The sequence below is a fragment of the Heterodontus francisci genome, chromosome 18 (assembly GCF_036365525.1).
Source record: "Heterodontus francisci isolate sHetFra1 chromosome 18, sHetFra1.hap1, whole genome shotgun sequence".
Taxonomy (NCBI): Eukaryota; Metazoa; Chordata; class Chondrichthyes; order Heterodontiformes; family Heterodontidae; genus Heterodontus; species Heterodontus francisci.
Window position 1 is genome coordinate 70,327,344 of NC_090388.1, and position 22,556 is coordinate 70,349,899.

The 22,556-nt window shown below is 41.3% G+C and overlaps 1 protein-coding gene across 1 annotated transcript in view; it reads left to right on the plus strand.

Moving 5' to 3' along the window:
- Window positions 1–22,556, plus strand: part of LOC137379708 (A disintegrin and metalloproteinase with thrombospondin motifs 20-like) — a 603,896-nt gene that overhangs the window by 533,396 nt on the left and 47,944 nt on the right. Inside the window, exons 30-31 of the mRNA XM_068050948.1 lie at window positions 712–885; window positions 11,454–11,624. Coding sequence (XP_067907049.1) covers window positions 712–885; window positions 11,454–11,624 — 345 coding nt within the window. The remainder of the gene's footprint in view (window positions 1–711; window positions 886–11,453; window positions 11,625–22,556) is intronic.

Here is a 22,556-nt window from a genome sequence, read left to right on the forward strand (position 1 = left end):
TTTTTGTTTATCCTTCAAAAGTACTTCATTGGCTTTGGGACATCCTAAAAGATGCTACATAAATGCAAGTCTTTTTTTTTTAATCACATGCTCGAATGTTTCAATGAAGAAGGTACTTCAATCTTAATGAGATGTTATAAGTAGCTGCTAGGGTATGAAAATACAAAGCAGAAGTCTGATTTAAAAAGCTGTCTGAAACAAGCGATCACATAGATCATTGTACATTAACCGTGTCTAATAAAACCATATGGTCATTTTGAATATAACCAGTTTTATGAAAATGCCTTATGATGGGGACAGCTAAGTAATTTCAGTTTGGCAGCAGCTGTTGATAGAGAAGAGCACCCCAAGTAAAGTATCTGGGCTGACCTCAACAGCTGCTCTTTATTTTGTGGTTAGGTTTCTCATGGAACGTAAGTCTGATGTAGAAGTAATTGCTCTGTCAAGTTTTAAAAAAAATTCTGTCTCACTCTTAATCGGCAATTTATACATGATTTGCTCTGTATGTGAAGTCTCAGATCACTTAAGTTTATCAAACAAAGAAAGCCGCACAGGCAGGCCATTATTTATTGCTAACCTTGCCTACAATTCTTGCCTTAAGCATTCGAAGAAACATATATATTAGACCAATATATAGATTGGTCATTTTAACATTGTTATCTAATGCATTCTTTACCTTTGTTTTTCTCTGGCCCTTATTTTTGGTGTTAGTGTTCAGTGACCTGTGCAGCAGGATTTCAGCAAAGGGAAGTCTTCTGCAGGATGAAGGGCGTAGGTCGAATAATTGAAGAGATGTGCGATGCTTTCTCTCGTCCAGCCAGCACACAGCAGTGCCGGCTGCCTGACTGTCTGCACTATGAATGGCTTGCAGATGAATGGGAAGACGTAAGTATGGTCTGATAAGATGAAAAAGTTAATGTCAGAAATGACAGAGGGGCTTCTTTTATGGGGCTTCCTCTAGAGTAGGGACTTGAAATAAATGTTTGCATGTTCCGGCATAAATAGTGCTTACAGTTATTTGACCAGGTGCCAAACCAGATATGCATGGCAACTCGAAAGGAAGCCGCAAACTGTGTCTCCAAAAATCCAGACAGTATTGTTTAAATGTTCCTTTTTTTTGTACCAGAATTTTAACCCTGTAACATGGCTGCTTCACTTGTTTATAAAGAGTCTGCCTAGCGACATATTCCTGGGTTGTCTCTGTAATTTTTTAAAATATAATAGGTTGTATTCCTGCCCTTTGCTTTCTGCGTTGGAGTGCATTTCAGTTGTATCAAAACTAATGTAATTTTGAGCATCCAAAATGCTTAATAAGGGTTTTATTCTAGGCATTAACTCTTCAGGTGAAGAAGTACTTATGACATCAATCCTTCTACTAGTTTCTACCAATGTTCTCGTTCCAAATTCTGGTTTGCATAGGTACTTTCTTTTGTTTGGTTATGTTGGTCATCCAGCAAGTATTCTGAGGATCTTATTTTGATTCACAATGCTCTCTATCTATTTGTACTACAGCAATAATTTAGAGCTAAAACAGTAGATTTCTCTTGTGATTTAGACTGGATATTCATGTATTTCACATCAATCTCCCCGGAGGCAAATGCTTGGTGAGGTGAAGCTTGATATGAATCATTAAAGTACTTTATTTCACAGTAGCTGAACATACAGAGGAACAGTTGTGGTCAGACTGACTTAGTTCAATTAGTACAACTTATCTTCATATAATGATACCAAATAAAGGACATGCTATGATTCCTAGTTCCTCCAGCATTTATGACATTTTGAGCTGTCTTAAAGCTTTCTCAGTTGGTCTGCATTAAAGCCTAACTATCATACGAACATGCAAATTAGGAACAGGAGTAAGCCTGTCCTTGTGACCAGCCTGTTTCCCTCTCCCTCTGCACAAGCAGACAGGGATCAAAGGATTTTCCAACTCAATTGGGGGACTATTAACCCCTCACCATGAGTGGGAGAGTAGGAGGAGTGGGTAGAGTAGGTTAAAATTAAAAAAATTTGAAACACAACCCCATCCTGTCCTGAACATACCCACTTCCAGTTTTAACAGACACAGGTTGGAGTTGTTAGGAAATTAACCTACACTCAAGAGGTGGCAAAATTATTTAGCTATGCTATGAGGCTGCATGCTTTACATTTTAACAGACGTTTACATTTAATGACTGTGGGCCAGGTTTGCCATGTTTGGGAAATCCAGCAGCTGAAGGGAGACGGTAATGACCGGATCCAGCAGTTAAGTGTCTTTCTAGCACTGCTTGTGGGCCAAGCAGAGCAGGCGTGCTTCCCCCGGACCCCCCTCTCTGGCTGCCGCCTTCTAGTTGAAACCTGTCAACCTGGCTGGCCATAGGTCAGAAGTTACCTGCATTTTTGGATTTCCCAGCTGCTGCAACTTCCATCTGCATCCTCCCTGCCTCACCTTAAAAATTAGGGCCTATGGATTTGAGGTATTTTGCAATTACTTAGATAAGCAAATTGCTTATTATTTAGTCAATGGGAAAAGTAAATTCCATTTAGTATATTAACTATCTTTCATCTAGGTGCTTTTTTAAACTATGAGAATATACTTTGTTATAAAAGCTATTTATGCATCAAGTCCTCTCTGTAAAATAGTGGCCGAAAACCTCAAAACATGACAATCCCTTTGGTCTACAATTATAATATGACTTAAAATAGTGTTCTGGACTAACCTTTTATATTCAACTTAATATGCAATAACCATCTAAGGCCCTTCAAAGCTGAAGAGTGCAAGTTTTGCAACATTTCCTCATAACTCAGTCTTTTAGTACTGGTGGATCAGCCTTATGGGCCTTCTTGTCACCATTTCCAGGAATTGATATTCCCCTTGTGCCCTGGTAACCAGAATTGAATGCAGTGCTCAAGGTACAGCCTTACTAAAGCACTCTATAGTTTCAGGTTACTGGTGATAGTTGAGCCTAGGTAGGTGAACTCTTGAACTACTTCCAGAGCATGGTCGCCGATATTGATGGATGGAGCATTTCTGACGTCCTGTCCCATGATGTTCGTTTTCTTGAGGCTGATGTTTAGGCCAAATTCATTGCAGGCAGCCGCAAACCTGTTGATGAGTCTCTGCAGACACTCTTCTGTGTGGGATGTTAATGCAGCATCGTCAGCAAAGAGGTGTTCCCTGATGAGGACTTTCCATACTTTGGTCTTTGCTCTAAGATGGGCAAGGTTGAACAACCTGCCATCTGATCTTGTGTGGAGGAAAATTCCTTCTTCTGAAGACTTGAACGCATGTGAGAGCAGCAGTGGGAAGAAGATCCCAAACAGTGTACCTAGGCTCAACTATCACCAGTTACCTGTCTCTCAATGCAGAAATCAACAAGCGGATGGGAAAGGCGTCCACTGCTATGTCCTGACTGGCCAAGAGGGTGTGGGAAAATGGCGCACTGACACGGAACACAAAAGTCCAAGTGTTTCAAGCCTGTGTCCTCAGTACCTTGTTCTACGACAGCGCGGCCTGGACAACGTATGTCAGCCCAAGAGTGACGTCTCAACTCATTCCATCTGCGCTGCCTCCGAAGAATCCTTGGCATCAGGTGGCAGGACCATATCTCCAATGCAGAAGTCCTCGAGGCGGCCAATGTCCACAGCATATACACCTTACTGAGCCAGCGGAGCTTGAGATGGCTTGGTCATGTGAGCCGCATGGAAGATGGCAGGATCCCCAAGGACACATTGTACAGCGAGCTCATCACTGGTATCAGATCCACCATCCGTCCACGTCTCCGCTTTAAAGATGTCTGCAAACGCGACATGAAGTCCTGTGATATTGACCGCAAGTCGTGGGAGTCAGTTGCCAGTGATCGCCAGAGCTGGTGGACAGCCATAAAGGCGGGCTAAACAGCGGCGAAAAAAAGACACAAGTGCAAGGAGAGAGCCAACTGTGTAACAGCCCCGACAACCAATTTGATCTGCAGTGCCTGTGGAAGAGTCTGTCACTCTAGAATTGGCCTTTATAGCCACTCCAGGCGCTGCTTCACAAACCACTGACCACCTCTAGGCGCTTACCCATTGTCTCTCGAGACAAGGAGGCCAAAGAAGAAGAAGATATAGTTTCAACACGATGCATCAAACTTGTACTTTATCAGTTACACGGTAGAAATCCACATTCTTTTTCTTTTGCTGATTGCTCTCTCTAATTTGATAACACTCATCGGAGTGTGCTTGTTGGACCTATTGATGGTCTATTCACCGTTATTAATAATTATAACCATGTTAGAAATCAGTCAAATTAATAATCACCAAACAAACATTCAGAATATGTCAGGTGCATTCAATGCGCAAAGTATTCAAAACAAAATTAGAGAGTTTGAAGCACTAATAACTATGAAGCAATATAATATAGTAATAATGACATAAATGTAGAATGGACTGGGACCTTAATATGCCTCGTTATCACATTTTCAGGAGAGATAACAGGAAAAGAGGGGTGGAGTGGTAATTGGTAAAAGATTCTATAATTCACTAGAACATCAGTATGTCTGTAGGCAGCTGCAATAACACAGAATCCTGATGGATAGAAGTAGAAATAGGAAGGAAAATGGTACAATTCTTGGTACATTACAGACCAGCAAACAAAGGAGATTAGATGAAAGGTAAGATCTACAGACAGTTCAGAGAGATATGAAAGAATAACGAGGCAATGGCACAGGGTGATTTGAACTATACCTTTATCCTAGTCTATGCAGGGAATGTACATGGTTAAAGTGGTGAATGTGTTTTAGAATGAATCCAGGAACACTTTCTAAGTCAGTATGTTTCTAAACCAACAAGACAAAAACCATTGCGTGATTCAGTTCTTGGACATGAAGTAGGGCAATTAACAGATCTGAGAGTAGAGGAACAATTGGAAAATATTGCCCACAACATAACTAGATTCTATGTAAAAATAGGAAAGGAGAATGAAGATAAGGATGCTGGGCTGACAAAAGGTCAAGTTTAATTATTCGCAATAACTGTAGAAAGGAATTGGTTCTGAAAGAATTAGCAGAATCTAAAGTAACTACGCCGCAGGGGCCTGTAACATCCATCCTAAGCTGTCAAAAGAAATCAGCGAAGAGGTAATTGAGGTTTTGCCCATAATTTTTCAACCCTTCTTAAATATAGAAATTGTGCTGTTCTACTAGAAAAGAAACCAGTGTTACACCTTTGTTCAAAAAGGGAGAGAACAATAAACCAGGTATCATCGACATTTTATCACCCTGTAGTGATACTTCTAATTTCCCCCCTTCCTTAAACTTAATACATAAATTTGTCAACTTGTAGAGGAGTCTGTCCCATAGCACAGTGAGTGCTGGTTCAATTGAAGCTCTCAAAAGGGATTTAGATAGATTCCTGATTCAGCAGGGAGTATAGAGATCTAAGTTTGAGATCAGAGGAATATGAAAAATTGTCAGTACAGATCTTGAAAGAGTAGCTAAATTACAGGGCAAGCTAAATGGACTAAATATATCATTGCACTCCAAAAAAAACCTAATTAATTGTGTCTAGTACATTGACACATTCAAACATAATAAGGTGATGCATACAAGTACGTCTCTTCCTCCTGTTATTGAATGGCCTTTTCCCTTTGATATATTCTATTCTTATCGAATGTAACACAAGAAATAATCTGGATGTCCGGCCAGTGATGTGAAAACCTCCATCTTTCCACATACTTTTAGACTTAATAATTTCCACCTCTGTACAAATCTTCCCAAAGACCTACAGTCTAAGCAAACCACTTATGCCTGTATCATGGGTTGAATGTTGCTTTGCACAGGGGAGTTCCATGGAACGTAGAGCACTATACATTGGTTACTTTATTTACCAAGCAATACCAAGGCCCTAGTGGACTCCTGTTTACATTGCAGTGAAAACCATGAGGGCCAATGTTCTCATTTTTAATTAAGTTAAGGCCAATTAAGCCATATATGTTTCTACAGACTTGTTAATTTAAATTGATGAGTGCATTGAGTAGTTCATCAGGTGCAATAAGTACATGTTAACAGATTGAATGTAGTAGTTTGTAATTCAAATCTTTTCCTGTGGCCTTGATACGTAATAAAAGGAGTTTCTCAGATGCATAGTATTAATAGGATTTCTTAAACCCTTGTTGGAAATCTTGTATATATCCCAGATGATTTGCTGAATGCAATTAGAGTTGAAGACAGAACTTCAGCCCATATAAAGCAGTCTTGTATTTATGGACCATCGTAGGCAGAATTATTGCACTCCTCGTTCAATCCCAATACACTTTTAACTGTTAATGCTAATTACTGTGTTACAGATTTAGATGTCAAATTGAGGGAGACTGCTGGGTGCAGTGAGATTTGGTGGAAAGAATACTCAGAGGCAATTTGAACTCAACCTAGTAGCGCCCCACTTTACATTTTATACAAACAGGGTTAATCTGCTGCAGATGGTAGGAATATTAGGAAGTGTGCATGTTAGAAAAGTGCACTATTTATATTCTTGTGAATATTGTGTTATGGAGCAATAAGCGTCGAGTTTCAACAGGGTACACTTGAATCTCAATTGAAAATAATTCCAAATTTTCTTGACGATTTCATAATGATTTCTACACAAAGTTGAACTGAAATTAAAAATGGTTGAATAAACACAGAATCATGTCATGCTCTGTCTGGAATCTTTACCTGTCAGTAAATATGGGGAAGAATGAAGCCATTGTTTTCAGACCCCGTACCACACTCCGGTCCCTAGCTATTGACTCCATCCCTCTCCCTGGGCAACAGTCTGAGACTAAACCAGTCTATCATCCAACTTCAGCCCATGTCTCAGCTGATCTACTGCTGAAACCCCCATTCGTGCCTTTATTATCTGTAGACTTTACTATTCCAACTTACACCTGGCTGGTCTCCCACATTCTACCCTCTAAACTTGAGGTCATCCAAAACTCTGCTGCCCATGTCTGAACTCACATCAAGCCCAGTTTACCTATCACCGCTGTGCTCGCTGACCTATGTTGATAATTAAAATTAAGATTCTCATCCTTGTTTTCAAACCCCTCCATGGCCTTGCCCCTCCTTATCTCTGTAATCTCCTCCAGCCCCACAGCCCTCCAAGATATCTACACTCATCTCATTCTGGTCTCTTGGGCATCCCCAATTTTAATTGCTCCATCATTGGTGGCTGTGCTTTCCATTGCCTAGGCCCTAAGTTCTAGAATATCCTCCCGACACCTCTCTGCTTTTCCACCTCACTTTCCTCCTTTATGACACTCCTTAAAACCTACCTCTTTGGCCAACATGTTAACCTAATATCTCCTTTGTGGCTCAGTGTCATATTTTGTTTTATAATGCTCCTGTGAATCGCCTTGGGACATTTTATTATGTTAAAGGTGATATATAAATATAAATTGTTGCCGTGATACTTAACCAGAAGCCTGAAGAGGTGCCTCATTATTAGAATCCATTTGCGAAAAATCACTTCATAAAGAGTGGGTCATTTTCAGCTTCACCACTTGGGCAGTAATTACATGATTTTCCTGACTTTTCTGCCAAAGTTAAGACAGATGATTGAGAAAGCCTGTGTGGAAATTGGCTCCCAAGATTTTCAATATATTAAGGTATTAGTAGATTTTTGGATATGGAACTAAACTGTACAACTCTTCCAAAGAGCCAGTACAGGCACGACAGGCTGAAAGGCCTCCTTCTATGCTGTAAGATTACATGATTGTAGATGGATATACAGCAAGACAGTGTCATGTGATTCTTTGTGTTATCTTAAGCAACATAATAAGGTACATGGATTCCAGTTCCTTTAAGATCGCTAAAGGGTTTATTAACAACTAAACTAGTATATACAATACAGAGCAAACTATATACAGAACCTTTGACCAGAGTGTTACAATGCAGAGAGAACATGGCTTCTAGTCACATGACTACATCCTGGTACTTATCTCATTAGCATACTGAGTTCTTAAAGGGACATCAGTCTTAAAGCGATCATACAACTAACAGAACAAATGGACTCATAGATGAAGTGGGGTAAGAAAGAAATGGCGGTGCAGTAGTCATATCTACTAATGTTAATTGGGCTTGTTTACCTACATTGGGCATAACAACTCACCTGAGCCACTGTCCCACAGTGATATCCACCAACGTCATTTAAACAAAAATATTTCATTTGAATGTGGCCTGAGGTACCCTATGGTTCTGAGGAGGAGGGATTGTTCCCTGCTCCCAGTTCTTAGCCCATATATCTTAATCTCACCTGTTGATGTGTTTATAAAGCAAGCAACATCACTAAGGGCAGCAATTAATTTGACTCCCCCAAATAGTACTTGGTGTCTGGCAGTTGGACTCCCTTGGGGTAATTTTTTGACTTGACACTGCCAGCAGGGAGCCTCACCCATGAAGAGCACTTATCAGAAATTTAGGTGCTTGCTGTGCATGGATTCCAAACTATTTGATCAGAAAATCACAAGCAGTGGGCAACCAAATTTCTGATAATGTGCTATCTGCAGACAAAGGTTCCTGCCAGCAGCATAACACCAGCAACAACAACTTTCATTTATATTGTTCCTTTAATACAGTAAAACAGCCCAAGGCTCTTCAAAGGAGCGTTATCAAATAAAGTTTGACACTGAGCCATATAAGGAGATATTAGGACAGTGGCTATTCACCTCATCAAAGACCAACTGCCCTCTGGTGTGAGTATTAAATACTGCTTAGGTGGAAAATTCTTTAACCTGAGTCGCCTCTGTGCTGAAACTAAACTGGCCACTATAGACATGCATGATCTACAGTTTGTGGATGATTGCAGTGTTGTTGTCCACTCTGCACCAGATTTGCAAGCCACTCGCGATCTCTTCAATTCTGCAAACAAGAGACTCGGCCTGTCCTTGAAGGTTGCCAAAACTAAACGCATATCAACCCACACCTGGTAAGCCAAATATTCCACCTCCCATATATGTTGGAGGAGAGACTTTGGAATATGTTAAGCACTTTCCATACCTTGGCAGCCACCTCTCCCAAAAGACCACCATTGACGAGGAGATCCAACACTGGATCAGCTGCGCCAGCTCAGCCTTCCACAAAATACAGCAGCGTGTGTTTGACAACAAATGGCACACTGGTGCAGTGGTTAGCACCGCAGCCTCACAGCTCCAGGGACCCGGGTTCAATTCTGGGTACTGCCTGTGCGGAGTTTGCAAGTTCTCCCTGTGACCGCGTGGGTTTTCGTCGGGTGCTCCGGTTTCCTCCCACCGCCAAAGACTTGCAGGTGATAGGTAAATTGGCCATTGTAAATTGCCCCTAGTGTAGGTAGGTTGTAGGGAATATGGGATTACTGTAGGGTTGGTATAAATGGGTGGTTCTTGGTTGGCACAGACTCGGTGGGCCGAAGGGCCTGTTTCAGTGCTGTATCTCTAAATAAAATAAATAAATAAAGCCCTCCTCAAGTCAACAGAAGTCTTGGTGTACAGCGCAGTTGTCATCACCACAGTCCTGTACTTCAGTGAGACCAGGACTGTATATCAGCAACACATAAGAGCATTAGAGAAATTCCATCAGCAATGCCTCCACCGCATCCTCCGGATTCAATGGAAGGACCGTCGATTAAATGCTAGTGTCCTTCTTGAAGCCAGCTCCACAAGCATTCAGGCAAAACTCCTGCAAAACCAACGTCAATGTACTGTACACTGTGTCCGAATGACCGAAATCCATCTCCCCCACCAAGACCTGTTTTCTCAACTCTCAAATGGCCAGCGTTCTGAGGGAGGGCAAAGAAAACACTTCAAAGACACTTTGAAGCATGACAGCATTGACATTGATGCCTGGGAGGAGCTTGCTACCAACTGTTTAAAATGGCAACAACTTGTCCATCAAGCTTTGAGTCCAAAAGCCATTAACGTGAGGCAGAGCAACGGCAGAGTGGGAAAGAAAAGGAAGCAAATCCTTTACTCCGGATCCCACTCCCTCATGGGACGTCCTGCCCCATGTGCCTAAAGGTCTGTGGGTCGAGAATCGGCCTGTTCAGTCACATGAAGACCCATGGCAGAAACTCACAACCCTAAGTAGATGTCCTTGAATAGAGGGACAGCCAATTACCACAAGGACAGGTGTCCAAAAGCTTGGTCATAGAGGTAGGTTTTAAGGAACTTCTTAGAGGAGAGAGAGGCAGAGAGGTTTAGGGAGGAAATTCCAAAGCTTAGGGCCCAGGCAGCTGAAGGCACAGCCGCCAATAGTGGAGTGATTAAAATTGGGATGTGCAAGAGGATAATTATCGTCACATCTACTTAAAGTTCTTGGTATGAATAAACCATTGACTATCAGTCTAAAATCTGAATGGCATTTGCTTCTGATTGGGCCTGGAATGTTCCCATGAACAACTGCAACTTGTTGTCAGAGTCATCCTACTTGTATCTCTCCTGAAGTCCTCAGGGGAATAACTGTCAAGTTTATTCTGAAGTAAAATAATTTATATGTTAATCTGCAACTATCCCTTGCATAGGCCATAAGTACCCCTTGCATATATTTAGCACCTTGTCATGTCAAAACCTCTCAAAATGGTTTACGCACAGTTTACTACTTTTGAAACACCACGAGTATTGTTATAACAGCCAAGGTGTTCTTAGGAAGGTGGCATTGGAAAAGCTGTTTCAAAAGCCCTTCTTTAACTTGGAGAAAATATTAGAAAAAAGAAGATCTACAGCACAGAAGGAGGCCATTCAGCCCATCGTGTCTGTGCCAGCCAAATAAGAGCTATCCAGTCTAATTCCAACTTCCAGCTCTTGATCTGTAGCCCTGTAGGTTACAGCACCTCAAGTGCATATCCAAGTGTTTTTTTTAATGTAATGAGGGTTTCTGCCTCTGCCACCCTTCCAAGCAGTGAGTTTCAGCCCTCCACCACCCTTTGAATGGAAAAAAATTACTCAACTCCCCTCTAATCCTCCTACCAGTTACTTCAAATCTGTGCCCCCTGGTTATTAACCTCACTGCGAATGGAAATAAATTGGATTGGGAGAACCTGTCTAGAAAGTACTCACAGCAACAAAATTTACCCCCCAAAAGGGCATATTATAGTAAACATGACCATGGGTGCAGTTTCGAAAACAAATGGAGCAATTTTGGGCAATGTAACTTTGATAATTGAAATAGTTTACTTGGCTAGCAATAGTATGAATGAATTTATCTGGAATATTAGAATGCAGGCTCTTGAAGAGAAAGTAATGATAAAATAGATGTTGAAGTAAATTTTCTTTTCTAGCAAAATGTCTGGCAACACACAAACGATATCATAATTTCAAAGTGTCCAACTGCACAGGGTCCTGCTTGGGACAGTATAGATACTTATTGATATGTCTGAATTGATAGCAAAATAACTCATATATTGGATTCCAACTTCAATTCAGACTGCACATGGCCCTCAAATTCCACATTTGTGCTTATGCATGTTTTTGTTCCTGTTTCTAGTGCTCTGCACCATGTGGCCAAGGTATACAAAACCGCAAGGTGCTATGTGTCAACCACATCCAGAAGCAAATGGAAGAAAGTTACTGCAACCATTCAACCAGGCCTCCATCTATGCAAAACTGCATCACCGCACCTTGTGAATACATTTGGATTACAGGGGAATGGTCACAGGTAACGATTATTCAGAATCCCGCTCTTGAAAGCAATACCATTTTGGGGATATTTGTAACATTTTCCAGACATAAATATATATTTCAGGTTTTTCCAGTTGTCATGATTGGGACAGCAGCCTCCTAAATTCAATGGTGGGGTGGAGGGTGGAATCACGCTGTAACACCCTCACTCAACAACAACATGCAATTATATAGTACCTTTAATCTAGAAAAACAGCCCAAGGTGCTTCATATTGACTAATCATATTTCTATAGGCTACGGACCAAGAGCTGGATTAGATTGGATAGCTCTTTTTCAGCCAACACAGACATGAAGGGCCGATTGGCCTCTTCCTGTGCCATAAATTTCTATGATTCTAAAAATGGACAATGAGCCAAAGGAGAAGATTTTAGGAGAGTGAGGGGTGGCTATTAGGATCAGGGAGTAGCAGCCAAAATTCCCAAGTGTTGTCATTTGCGCTAAGGAGAGGGGAAGTATAATTAAAATTGAAAACCTACCTTCCTGCATTCAGCTTGGAGCCCTGCAGACACTCTGTTTTGGCATGGGTCTTAGAGTGGGTAATGGTGTCAGGTTTCGTGTGCTGCCCAATAAGTGGATTCAGCAGATTATCAGGTGAGAGGCCAGAAATACGCCCTCACACCTATTAAAATAGCTTCACTGGATTTATGCCTACTACAGGTACAGACCCAACAATGCTTCTGTAAATCCTAAAGCAGTGCAGTGGGGGAGGGTTGGAGACTGACTTTACGAGTCTCTGTCCATTTTTCCTCTGATCTGTGCATTTCCCAGTTGCAGGGCAGAGGGAAATTTATCCTGCTATTTCTTCCATGAGCAACACAACAGGTTGCACAGTGGCGCAGTGGTTAGCACCGCAGCCTCACAGCTCCAGGGACCCGGGATCGATTCCGGGAACTGCCTGTGTGGAGTTTGCAAGTTCTCCCTGTGTCTGCGTGGGTTTTCTCCGGGTGCTCCGGTTTCCTCCCACAAGCCAAAAGACTTGCAGGTTGATAGGTAAATTGGCCATTATAAATTGTCACTAGTATAGGTAGGTGGTAGGGAAATATAGGGACAGGTGGGGATGTTTGTTGGGAATATGGGATTAGTGTAGGATTAGTATAAAATGGGTGGTTGATGTTCAGCACAGACTCGGTGGGCCGAAGGGCCTGTTTCAGTGCTGTATATCTAATCTAATCTAATACTGTGTAATGGCATGCAGTACACTTTAAAAATATGCATTTCAAACAAAAAAAATCATGTCTTTCTGATTGGCTCAAATGTTCCAGAAACCAACTAAAATGTAGCGATGAGTTTCTTTAATTGGAGAATATAATCTGCAAAAGACTCACTTGCTTCCTTTCATGGAATGCAACTCGCAGTGCAATTTCATTCTTAGCCGTGCCATAATATGAGTCCAGAATCTCAATAATTTTAGAATAATCCAAAGTAATGGGTCTCACGGCAACATTGGTTAAACACCACCTCAAAAGCATCTGGCTTCATGTTAAGGAAAACATTCACTTTATCCTCGTCTCCTATTTAATTAGCTTGCAGCCAAATGTGTAACCTTTGTTCATAATTACACCAGTGCTCTTTGTTAGGGTCAAATTCTCCCAGTGTCCCAAAATATGTCTTCAGAGCCATATTTTTAAAATAACATACCATGCTCACTCACTGAGTTGAACCTGAACACAAATTCCAGACACCTAGAGCAATTTGGGGCGGCACAGTGGCGCAGTGGTTAGCACCGCAGCCTCACAGCTCCAGCGACCCGGGTTCAAATCTGGGTACTGCCTGTGTGGAGTTTGCAAGTTCTCCCTGTGTCTGCGTGGGTTTCCTCCAGGTGCTCCAGTTTCCTCCCACAGCCATAAGACTTGCAGGTTGATAGGTGAATTGGCCATTATAAATTGCCACTAGTTTCGGTAGGTGGTAGGGGAGTATAGGGACAGGTGAGGATGTGGTAGGAATATGGGATTAGTGCAGGATTAGTATAGATGGGTGGTTAATGGTCAGCTGGTTATGGAAAAGGACAAAGAACAATCTAGAGTAAGAATGATTAACTGGGGGAAAGCCAACTTCAACAGGAGTAAGAATGGATCTGGACTGAATAAATTAGAATCAAAGGTTGGAAGGAAAAACAGTAGCTGAATAATGGCTACCATGAAAGAAGAGAGAGTTCAGCACAGTCCAGATATATTCCCTCAATGGGGAAAATTAGGGCAAATAAATCCAGAGCTCCCTGGATGATAAAAGTGCTAGAGATGAAGAAGAAAAGGTGTGCTTATGACAGATGTCAGGTAGATAATATAATGGAGAACCATGCTAAATATAGAAGGTTCAGAGAAGAAATGAAAAGGCAAATAAGAGAAGCAAAGACAGAATATGAAAAGAAACTGGCAGCTAACATAAAAGGGAATCCAAAAGTCTTCTATAAGCATATGATAGTAAAAGGGTGGTAAAAGGTGGAGTAGGACTGATTACAGACCAAAAGGAGGATTTACACATGGAGGCAGGGGGAATAGCTGAGGCATTAAATGAATACTTTGCATCTGTCTTTACTAAGAAAGAAGATGCAACCCAGGCCATAGTGAAAGAGGAGGTAATTAATACACTAGAAGGATTTAAAATTGATAAGGAGGAGATATTAGATAGGCTGTCTACACTTAAAGTTGATAAAGCACCAGGGCTGGGTGAGATGCATCCAAGGATACTGAGGAAAGTGAGAGTGGAAATTGCACAGGCACTGGCCATAATTTTCCAGTCTTCTTGAGACTCAGGGGTGGTGCCAGAGGAATGGAGAATTGCAAATGTTACAGCCTAATTCAAAGAGGAAGTAAAGATAAGCCCAGCAAATACAGGCCAGTCAGTTTAACTTCAGTGGTGGCGAAACCTCTAGAAAGAATAATTCGGGACAAAATTAATAGTCACATGGACAAATACGGGTTACTTAAGGAAAGCCAGCACAGATTTGTTAAAGGAAAATCATATTGAACTAACTTGGTGGAGTTTTTTGAAGAGATAACAGAGAGGGTTGATGAGGGCAATGCTATTGATGTGTTGTACATGGACTTTCAAAAGGTATTTGATACAGTGCCACACAACAGACTTGTGAGAAAAATTAAAGCTCATGGAATAAAAGGGACAGAAGCAACATGGATATGAAATTGGCTGAGCAACATGAAACTGAGAGTAGAGGTCAATGGGTGATCTTCAGGCTTAAGGAAGGTTTGTAGTGGAGTTCGCCAGGGGTCAGTGTTGGGACCCGTGCTCTTTCTGATATATATTAATGACCTAGACCTTGGTGTACAGGGCACAACTGCAAAATTTGCAGATGATATGAAACTTGGAACAATTGTGAACTGTGAGGAGGATAGTGTAGAACTTGAAAAGGACATAAACAAGTTGGTGGAATGGGTGGTCAAGTGGCAGATGAAGTTCAATGCAGAGAAATGTGAAGTGATTCATTTAGGTAGGAAGACATGGAGAGGCAATACAACATCAAGGGAACAACTGTAAAGGCGGTGCAAGAGCAGAGGGACCTGGGTGTATATGTGTATAAGTCATTGAAGGTGGCAGGACACGTTGAGAGAGCAGTTAATAAAGCATACAGTATCTTGGGCTTTATTAATAGGGTATAGCATACAAGATCAAGGAGGTTATGTTAAATAAAACCAAAATACTGCAGATGCTGGAAATCTGAAATAAAAACAAGAAATGCTGGAAATACTCAGCAGGTCTGGCAGCATCTGTGAAGAGAGAAGCAGAGTTAACATTTCAGGTCAGTGACCCTTCTTCATAACTGAGGTTATGTTATATAGAAAGATAGAAAATAGGAGCAGGAGTAGGCCATTTGGCCCTTCGAGCCTGCTCCACCATTCGTTAGGATCATCTAACTCAGTACCTGTTCCGGCTTTCGCCCCATACCCTTTGATCCCTTTAGACCCAAGAGCTATATCTAACTCCTTCTTGAAAACATACAATGTTTTGGCCTCAACTGCTTTCTGTGGTAGTGAATTCCACAGGCTCACCACTCTCTGGGTGAAGAAATTTCTCCTCATCTCAGTCCTGAAAGGTTTACCCCATATCCTTAGACTATGACCCCTGGTTCTGGACTCCCCCACCATTGGGAACATCCTTCCTGCATCTACCCTGTCAAGTCCTGTTAGAATTTTATAGGTTTCTATGTGATTCCCCCTCACTCTTCTGAACTCCAGCGAATGTAATCCTAACCGACTCAATCGCTCCTCATACGTCAGTCCCACCATCCCAGGAATCAGTCTGGTAAACCTTCGCTGCACTCCCTCTATAGCAAGAACATTCTTCCTCAGATAAGGAGACCAAAACTGCACACAATATTCCAGGTGTGGCCTCACCAAGGCCCTGCAAATTACAGCAAGACATCCCTGCTCCTGTACTCGAATCCTCTCGCTATGAAGGCCAACATACCATTTGCCTTTTTTACCACCTGTTGCACCTGCATGCTTACCTTCAGCGACTGGTGTACGAGAACACCTAGGTCTCGCTGCATATTCCCCTCTCTCAGTTTATAGCCATTCAGATAATGATCTGCCTTCCTGTTTTTGCTACCAATGTGGATAACCTCACATTTATCCACATTATACTGCATCTGCCATGCATTAGCCCACTCACTTAACTTGTCCAAATCACCCTGAAACCTCTCTGCATCCTCCTCACAACTCACCCTCCCACCCAGTTTTGTGTCATCTGCAAATTTGGAGATATTACATTTAGTTCCCTCATCTAAATCATTAATGTATATTGTGAATAGCTGGGGTCCTAGCACCGATCCCTGCTGTACCCCACTGGTCACTGCCTGCCATTCCTACTCTTTGTTTCCTACTCTTTGTTTCCTGTCCGCCAACCAATTTTCTATCCATCGCAATACTCTTCCCCCAATCCCATGCGCTTTAATTTTACATGCTAATTTCTTATGTGGGACTTTGTCGAAAGCCTTCTGAAAGTCCAAATAAACCACATCTACTGACTCCCCCTCCTCAATTCTACTAGTTACATCCTCAAAGAATTCTAGTAGATTTGTCAAGCAGGATTTCCCTTTCATTAATCCATGCTGACTCTGCACGATTCTACCACTGTTCTCTAAGTGCTCTGCTATAAAATCTTTGATAATGGGACTGTAGAATTTTCCCTGCTACTGACGTCAGGCTGACTGGTCTATAATTCCCTGCTTTCTCTCTATCTACTTTTTTAAATAGTGGTGTTACATTAGCTACCCTCCAATCTGTAGGAACTGTTCCAGAGTCTATGGAATCTTGGAAGATGACCACCAATGCATCCACTATTTCTAGGGCCACTTCCTTAAGTACTCTGGGATGCATACCATCAGGCCCTGGGAATTTATCGGCCTTCAATCCCATCAATTTCCCCAACACCATTTCTCTACTAATACTGATTTCCTTCAGTTCCTCGCTCTCACTAAGCCCTGCGTTCCCCAACATTTCTGGTATGATATTTGTGTCCTCCTTTGTAAAGACAGAACCAAAGTATGCATTTCGTTGGTCAGCCATTTCTTTATTCCCCATAATAAATTCCCCTGTTTCTGACTGTAAGGGACCTACATTTGTCTTCACCAAACTTTTTCTCTTCACATACCTATAGAAACTTTTACCGTCAGTTTTTATGTTCCCTGCAAGCTTGCTCTCGTACTCTATTTTCCCCTTCTTAATCAATCCCTTGGTTCTCCTTTGCTTAATTCTAAACTGCTCCCAATCCTCAGGTCTGTTGTTTTTTCTGGCAAATTTATATGCCTCTTCCTTGGATCTAATGCTATCTCTAATTTCCCTTGTAAGCCATGGTTTGGCTACCTTTCCCATTTTATTTTTGCACCAGACAGGGATAAACAATTGTTGCAATTCATCTATGCACTCTTTAAATGTTTGCCATTGCCTATCCACCGTCATCCCTTTTAAGTAAAGTTTCCCAATCTATCATAGCCAACTCATGCCTCATACCTTAGTAGTTTCCTTTACTAAGATTCAGGACCCTTGTGTCAGAATCAACTATGTCACTCTCCATCTGGATGAAGAATTCTATCATATTATGGTCGCTTGTCCCCAAGAGGTCTTGCACCACTAGATTGTCAATTATTCCTCTCTCATTACACAATACCCAGTCTAGGATGGCCTGTTCTCTAGTTGGTTCCTCAACATATTGGTCCTGAAAACCATCCCGTATACACTCCAAGAATTCTTCCTCTGTGGTATTGTGACCAATTTGATTTGCCCAATCTATATGCAGATTAAATTCACCCATAATTACAGATGTTCCTTTATCACATGCATCTCTAATTTCCTGTTTAATGCCATTCCCAACATCACCACTGCAGTTTGGGGGTCTATATACAACCCCCCACTGATGTTTTTTGCCTCTTTGTGTTTCTCATCTCTACCCATACAGATTCCACATCGTCAGAGCTGATATTTTTCCTCACTATTGCATTAATTTCCTCTTTAACCAGCAATGCAACTCCACCACCTTTTGCTTTTTGTCTGTCCTTCCTAAATACTAAATATCCCTGGATGTTCATTTCCCATCCCTGGTCACCTTGCAGCTATGTCTCTGTAATCCCGACTATATCACACCTGTTTACATCTATTTGCACGATTAATTCATCCACTTTATTGCAAATGCTCCACACGTTAAAGGCACAAAGCCTTCAGGCTTGTCTTTTTAACATTACTTGTCCCCTTCCTACTATTTTTCACTGTGGCCCTGTTTGATTCTGGCCCTTGATTTCTTTGCCTATCACTTTTCTTATTCCCCTTACTGTTTTTTGTTCTTGTCTTTGATTCCCCCCCTCCTTTGACTCCTTGCAAAAGTTCCCATCCCCCTGCCATTTTAGTTTAAACCCTCCCCAACCACTCTCGGAAATACTCCCCCAACGGAGTTAAACTTGTATAAGACATTAGTTTGGCCTCAGCTGGAGAACTGCGTTCAGTTCTGGGCGCTGCACTTGAGGAAAGACGTGAGTGCATTGGAGAGAGTACAGCAAAGATTCACGAGAATAGTTCCAGGGATGAGGTACGTCAGGTATGAAGAAAGATTGAAGAAGTTGGGACTGTTTTCCTTGGAGAAGAAAAAGCTGAGAGGTGATTTAATAGAGGTATTCAAAATGATGAGGGTCTGGACAGAGCAGATAGAGAGAAACTGTTCCCACTCCTGAAAGGATCGAGAACCAGAGAGCACAGATTTAAAGTGATTGGCAAAAGAGACATGAGGAAAAACTTCTTCACACAGCAATTGGTTGGGATCTGGAATGTACTGCCTGAGAGTGTGATGGAGGCAGGTTCAATCAAGGCATTCAAGAGGGAATTAGACTGTTATCTGAAAAGGAAAAATATGCAGGGTTACAGGGAGAAGGCTGGGGAATGGCAATATGTGAATTGCTCATTCGGAAAGCCGGTGCAGACACGATGGGCCGAATGGCCTTCTGCGCTGTAACAATTCTATGATTCTATTGATATAGTTTGGTTGGATGGACCAATTAAAACATTTTATCATTATCCACTTACAAATTTCTATCATATGCACTAATTCACTAAAAGAAACCTAATGGAGATCCAGTAGCAGTGGATAACATAGATGTATCACAGAATCACAGAATAATACAGTGCAGAAGAGGCCCTTCAGCCCATCGAGTCTGCACCAATACATTAAAACACCTGACCTGTCTACCTAATCCCATTGGCCAGCACTTGGCCCATAGCCTTGAATGTTATGACGTGCCAAGTGCTTATCCAGGTACTTTTTAAAGGATGTGAGGTAACCCGCCTCTACCACCCTCCCAGGCAGGGCATTCCAGACCGTCACCACACTCTGAGTAAAAAAGTTCTTCCTCAAATCCCCCTTAAACCTCCCGCCCCTAACCTTAATCTTGTGACCCCTCGTAACTGACCCTTCAACTAAGGGGAACAGTTGCTCCCTATCCACCCTGTCCATTTCCCTCATAATCTTGTACACCTCGATCAGGTCACCCCTCAGTCTTCTCTGCTCCAGTGAAAACAACCCAAGCCTATGCAACCTCTCTTCATAGCTTAAATGTTCCATCTCAATGTAAATTGATAAACTGCTTTTACAGTGTAAATACTGTAGTCACAAATGCTACATTATAACTATTCCAGTTTTGAGGAATTAGCCTTGATGGGACAGTTCACATAATTTTATTTAACTACATTGACTGTTACCCTGAGTCTGTGCTATAGACAATAACTTGGTCGAGTTCCCTGCTACTGGTTTAGATTTTAGTTTCCTGGAAAAACAAACAATTGTGCTATTCACAAGGAATGTAAACATATCCTGGTGAAACTCAAATCCGTTTCTGGCCTGGGCTGACTCGCCAATGTTAGTTATATCAGTTGCACTACTGTAACAAAATTCCAAATACTGTATAAATAGGATTTAAAACCTAGAATGCTAGCCCTCACTTGCACTTGTTGCTCAGCTTTTATATTGTTAGAACCAGTATATAAAACATTGCAAAGGCTTCACCAGGGTTTCAGCTGATTAAGACAGTTAGAATTGGGCCATTCAAGCCAGGAGGTTTAAGAATGTGCTTTAATGACTGCTGTAGAAACTAATGCCAGTTATATAGCATTACTTAGAATTTACATTGCAAAAACAGACCATTTGGCCCAACTGGTCTATGCTGGTATTTCTGTTCCACACAAGCCTCCACTCACTCTATTTCATCTAACCCTAATAGCAAATCCTTCTATTCCTTCCTCCCTCATGTACTTATCTAGCTTCCCTTTAAATGCATCTGTGCTATTTGCCTCAACTACTCCACGTGGTAGTGAGTTCCACATTTTCAAGTCTCCGTGTAAATATCTTCTTCACATCTACCCTATTAAACACCTTCATGTTTTAAAGACCTCCAGACTTTTCTAGAGAAAAGAGTCCCAGCCTGTTTGGTCTTTCCCAATAGTTGTAACCTCTCAATTCTGGTATTATCCTTGTAAAAAAAATTTTGCACCTTCTCCAATGTCTCTATATCCTTGTTATAATATGTAAACCAGAACTGTGCATTCCAATTCTATCCCTTTCAAAATGAACTGCAGTACTTTGCATTTTTGTGACTAATTAGATTAGGTCACTATCACAATACTCACTCTCAGATTGATGCCCAAATTACTATTGTGTTCCACCTCACAGTACAGCTAAGATTTATTGCTTTGCCATTGCTCTTTCATGATCACTCCCAAACACAGGGCACAAGAATAGTCCCTGGTTAACTTGCCCCACAGATTTTCTCTCCCTTGATATCAAGAAGCCTGGTAGTCTCTGTTGAATTCTGACACATGTCACATAATAAATGCCTTGCATTCATACAATGCCATATCATATGGAAACATCTCAAAGTGCTACACACAATGACTGGACGACTAGATCATTTCCAACAGGATGTCACTAGAAGGAAGCATTTGATAAATTGGGACTTTACTGCCTTGAAAATCTCCAATTTTTAGTCAGGCTGCTGATGTTTACAGGGGTCTACTGGAAACATAAAGCTACAATGATGTTTCCCAGTCTCCCTCACAAAGATCACACCAAATTATGTGGCCATTAGAGACCGACAGCAGTCATTCCAAGAGATCCTGATTAAATTAAGTGAATGAGTTCGGGAAAGATAGATGGATTTTAATGTAGATATAAATGTAAAGCTATGAATATTGGAAGATAACATAAAACTTACATATGAAGAAGGGATGTCCAGTAGCAAAGGTGGAAAAGCAAAATTATTTGGGTCTGATTTGTAATGATTGAAAATATACAGTCAGTATGAAGACAAACCATTTAATGACATGCATCAGAAAGGATTTTGATTGAGTTAAAGCAACTTATTATAGCCTTACACAAATTATTGATGAAACCATATTTGGAAAACATGCAATGTAGCTTTGGACATTTTCATGGGGCTTTCACTCTTTTTGCAATCCTAAATAACTTTGAATTGAAGTCAACAGCAAATTTTTTAAATAAAACTTTCACTGTGTATTGTAGCCACTAAATTCAGCCTGCACATAATTCTTTGCCCTATATTTCACCTATACGTTATGATCAGAGTCTGGGCATCAGGGTGGACTTGGGAGGGACCTGAGTGCTAGAACCGACTCAGGCACTAAGCATTTCTCTTGAGTGAGTTGTCTACATAATGCCCGACATGAAAATAACCTAATCCAGATTGTTTGCTCAGAGTAAATAGTGTGCTGAAGAGTCCTGTTCTCCCTGACCATATATAATGTACAAACAGTGACAAAACATTTGGTTTAGATTTCCCATTATAAGCTCCCTAATAATTGGATGGTAATTCAGAGACCAAAAATGTAACTACATGCAGGATGCATTTAGTGCAGGTAATGCGTGCTTTTGTATCAGGATTCTGCATAGAGCAACCAGTCTCACGGTAGATATGATAAAACAATTTGCACTGTATGGTGGAAAACTACTTTCAAAAGAACATTGAGATGTTGATGGGGAAATCCCTCAGAGCTGCTTCTACTCCGGCATTGTACCTTCTTTACCGCAACTCCAAGAGTATTCCAGGTCAGGGTTCCAGGAAAAGAAACAAGCAATCCACAAAACTAAACTCTTGTTTTCATTGACTGAAAACACATGGTTCACGTGTATAAAATGCCAAGATTAAATAGTGCACAAATCCAATTAGGTAGCTTAATTTAGAGTGTAGCTGTGGAACTAGGGTATGAAATGAACAAGCTTCCAGGAGATTAGAAACAATTTAATAATGGGGCAGCTGTGAAATAGGCCCTCAACTGAGACAGTTAATGCCAGAATAATGAACAACAACATGCCTTTATGTAGTGCCTTTAAACGTAATACAACATCCCAAGGTGCTTCACGTGTGTGTTAACAGGGTTTGGCATTGAGCCACATAAG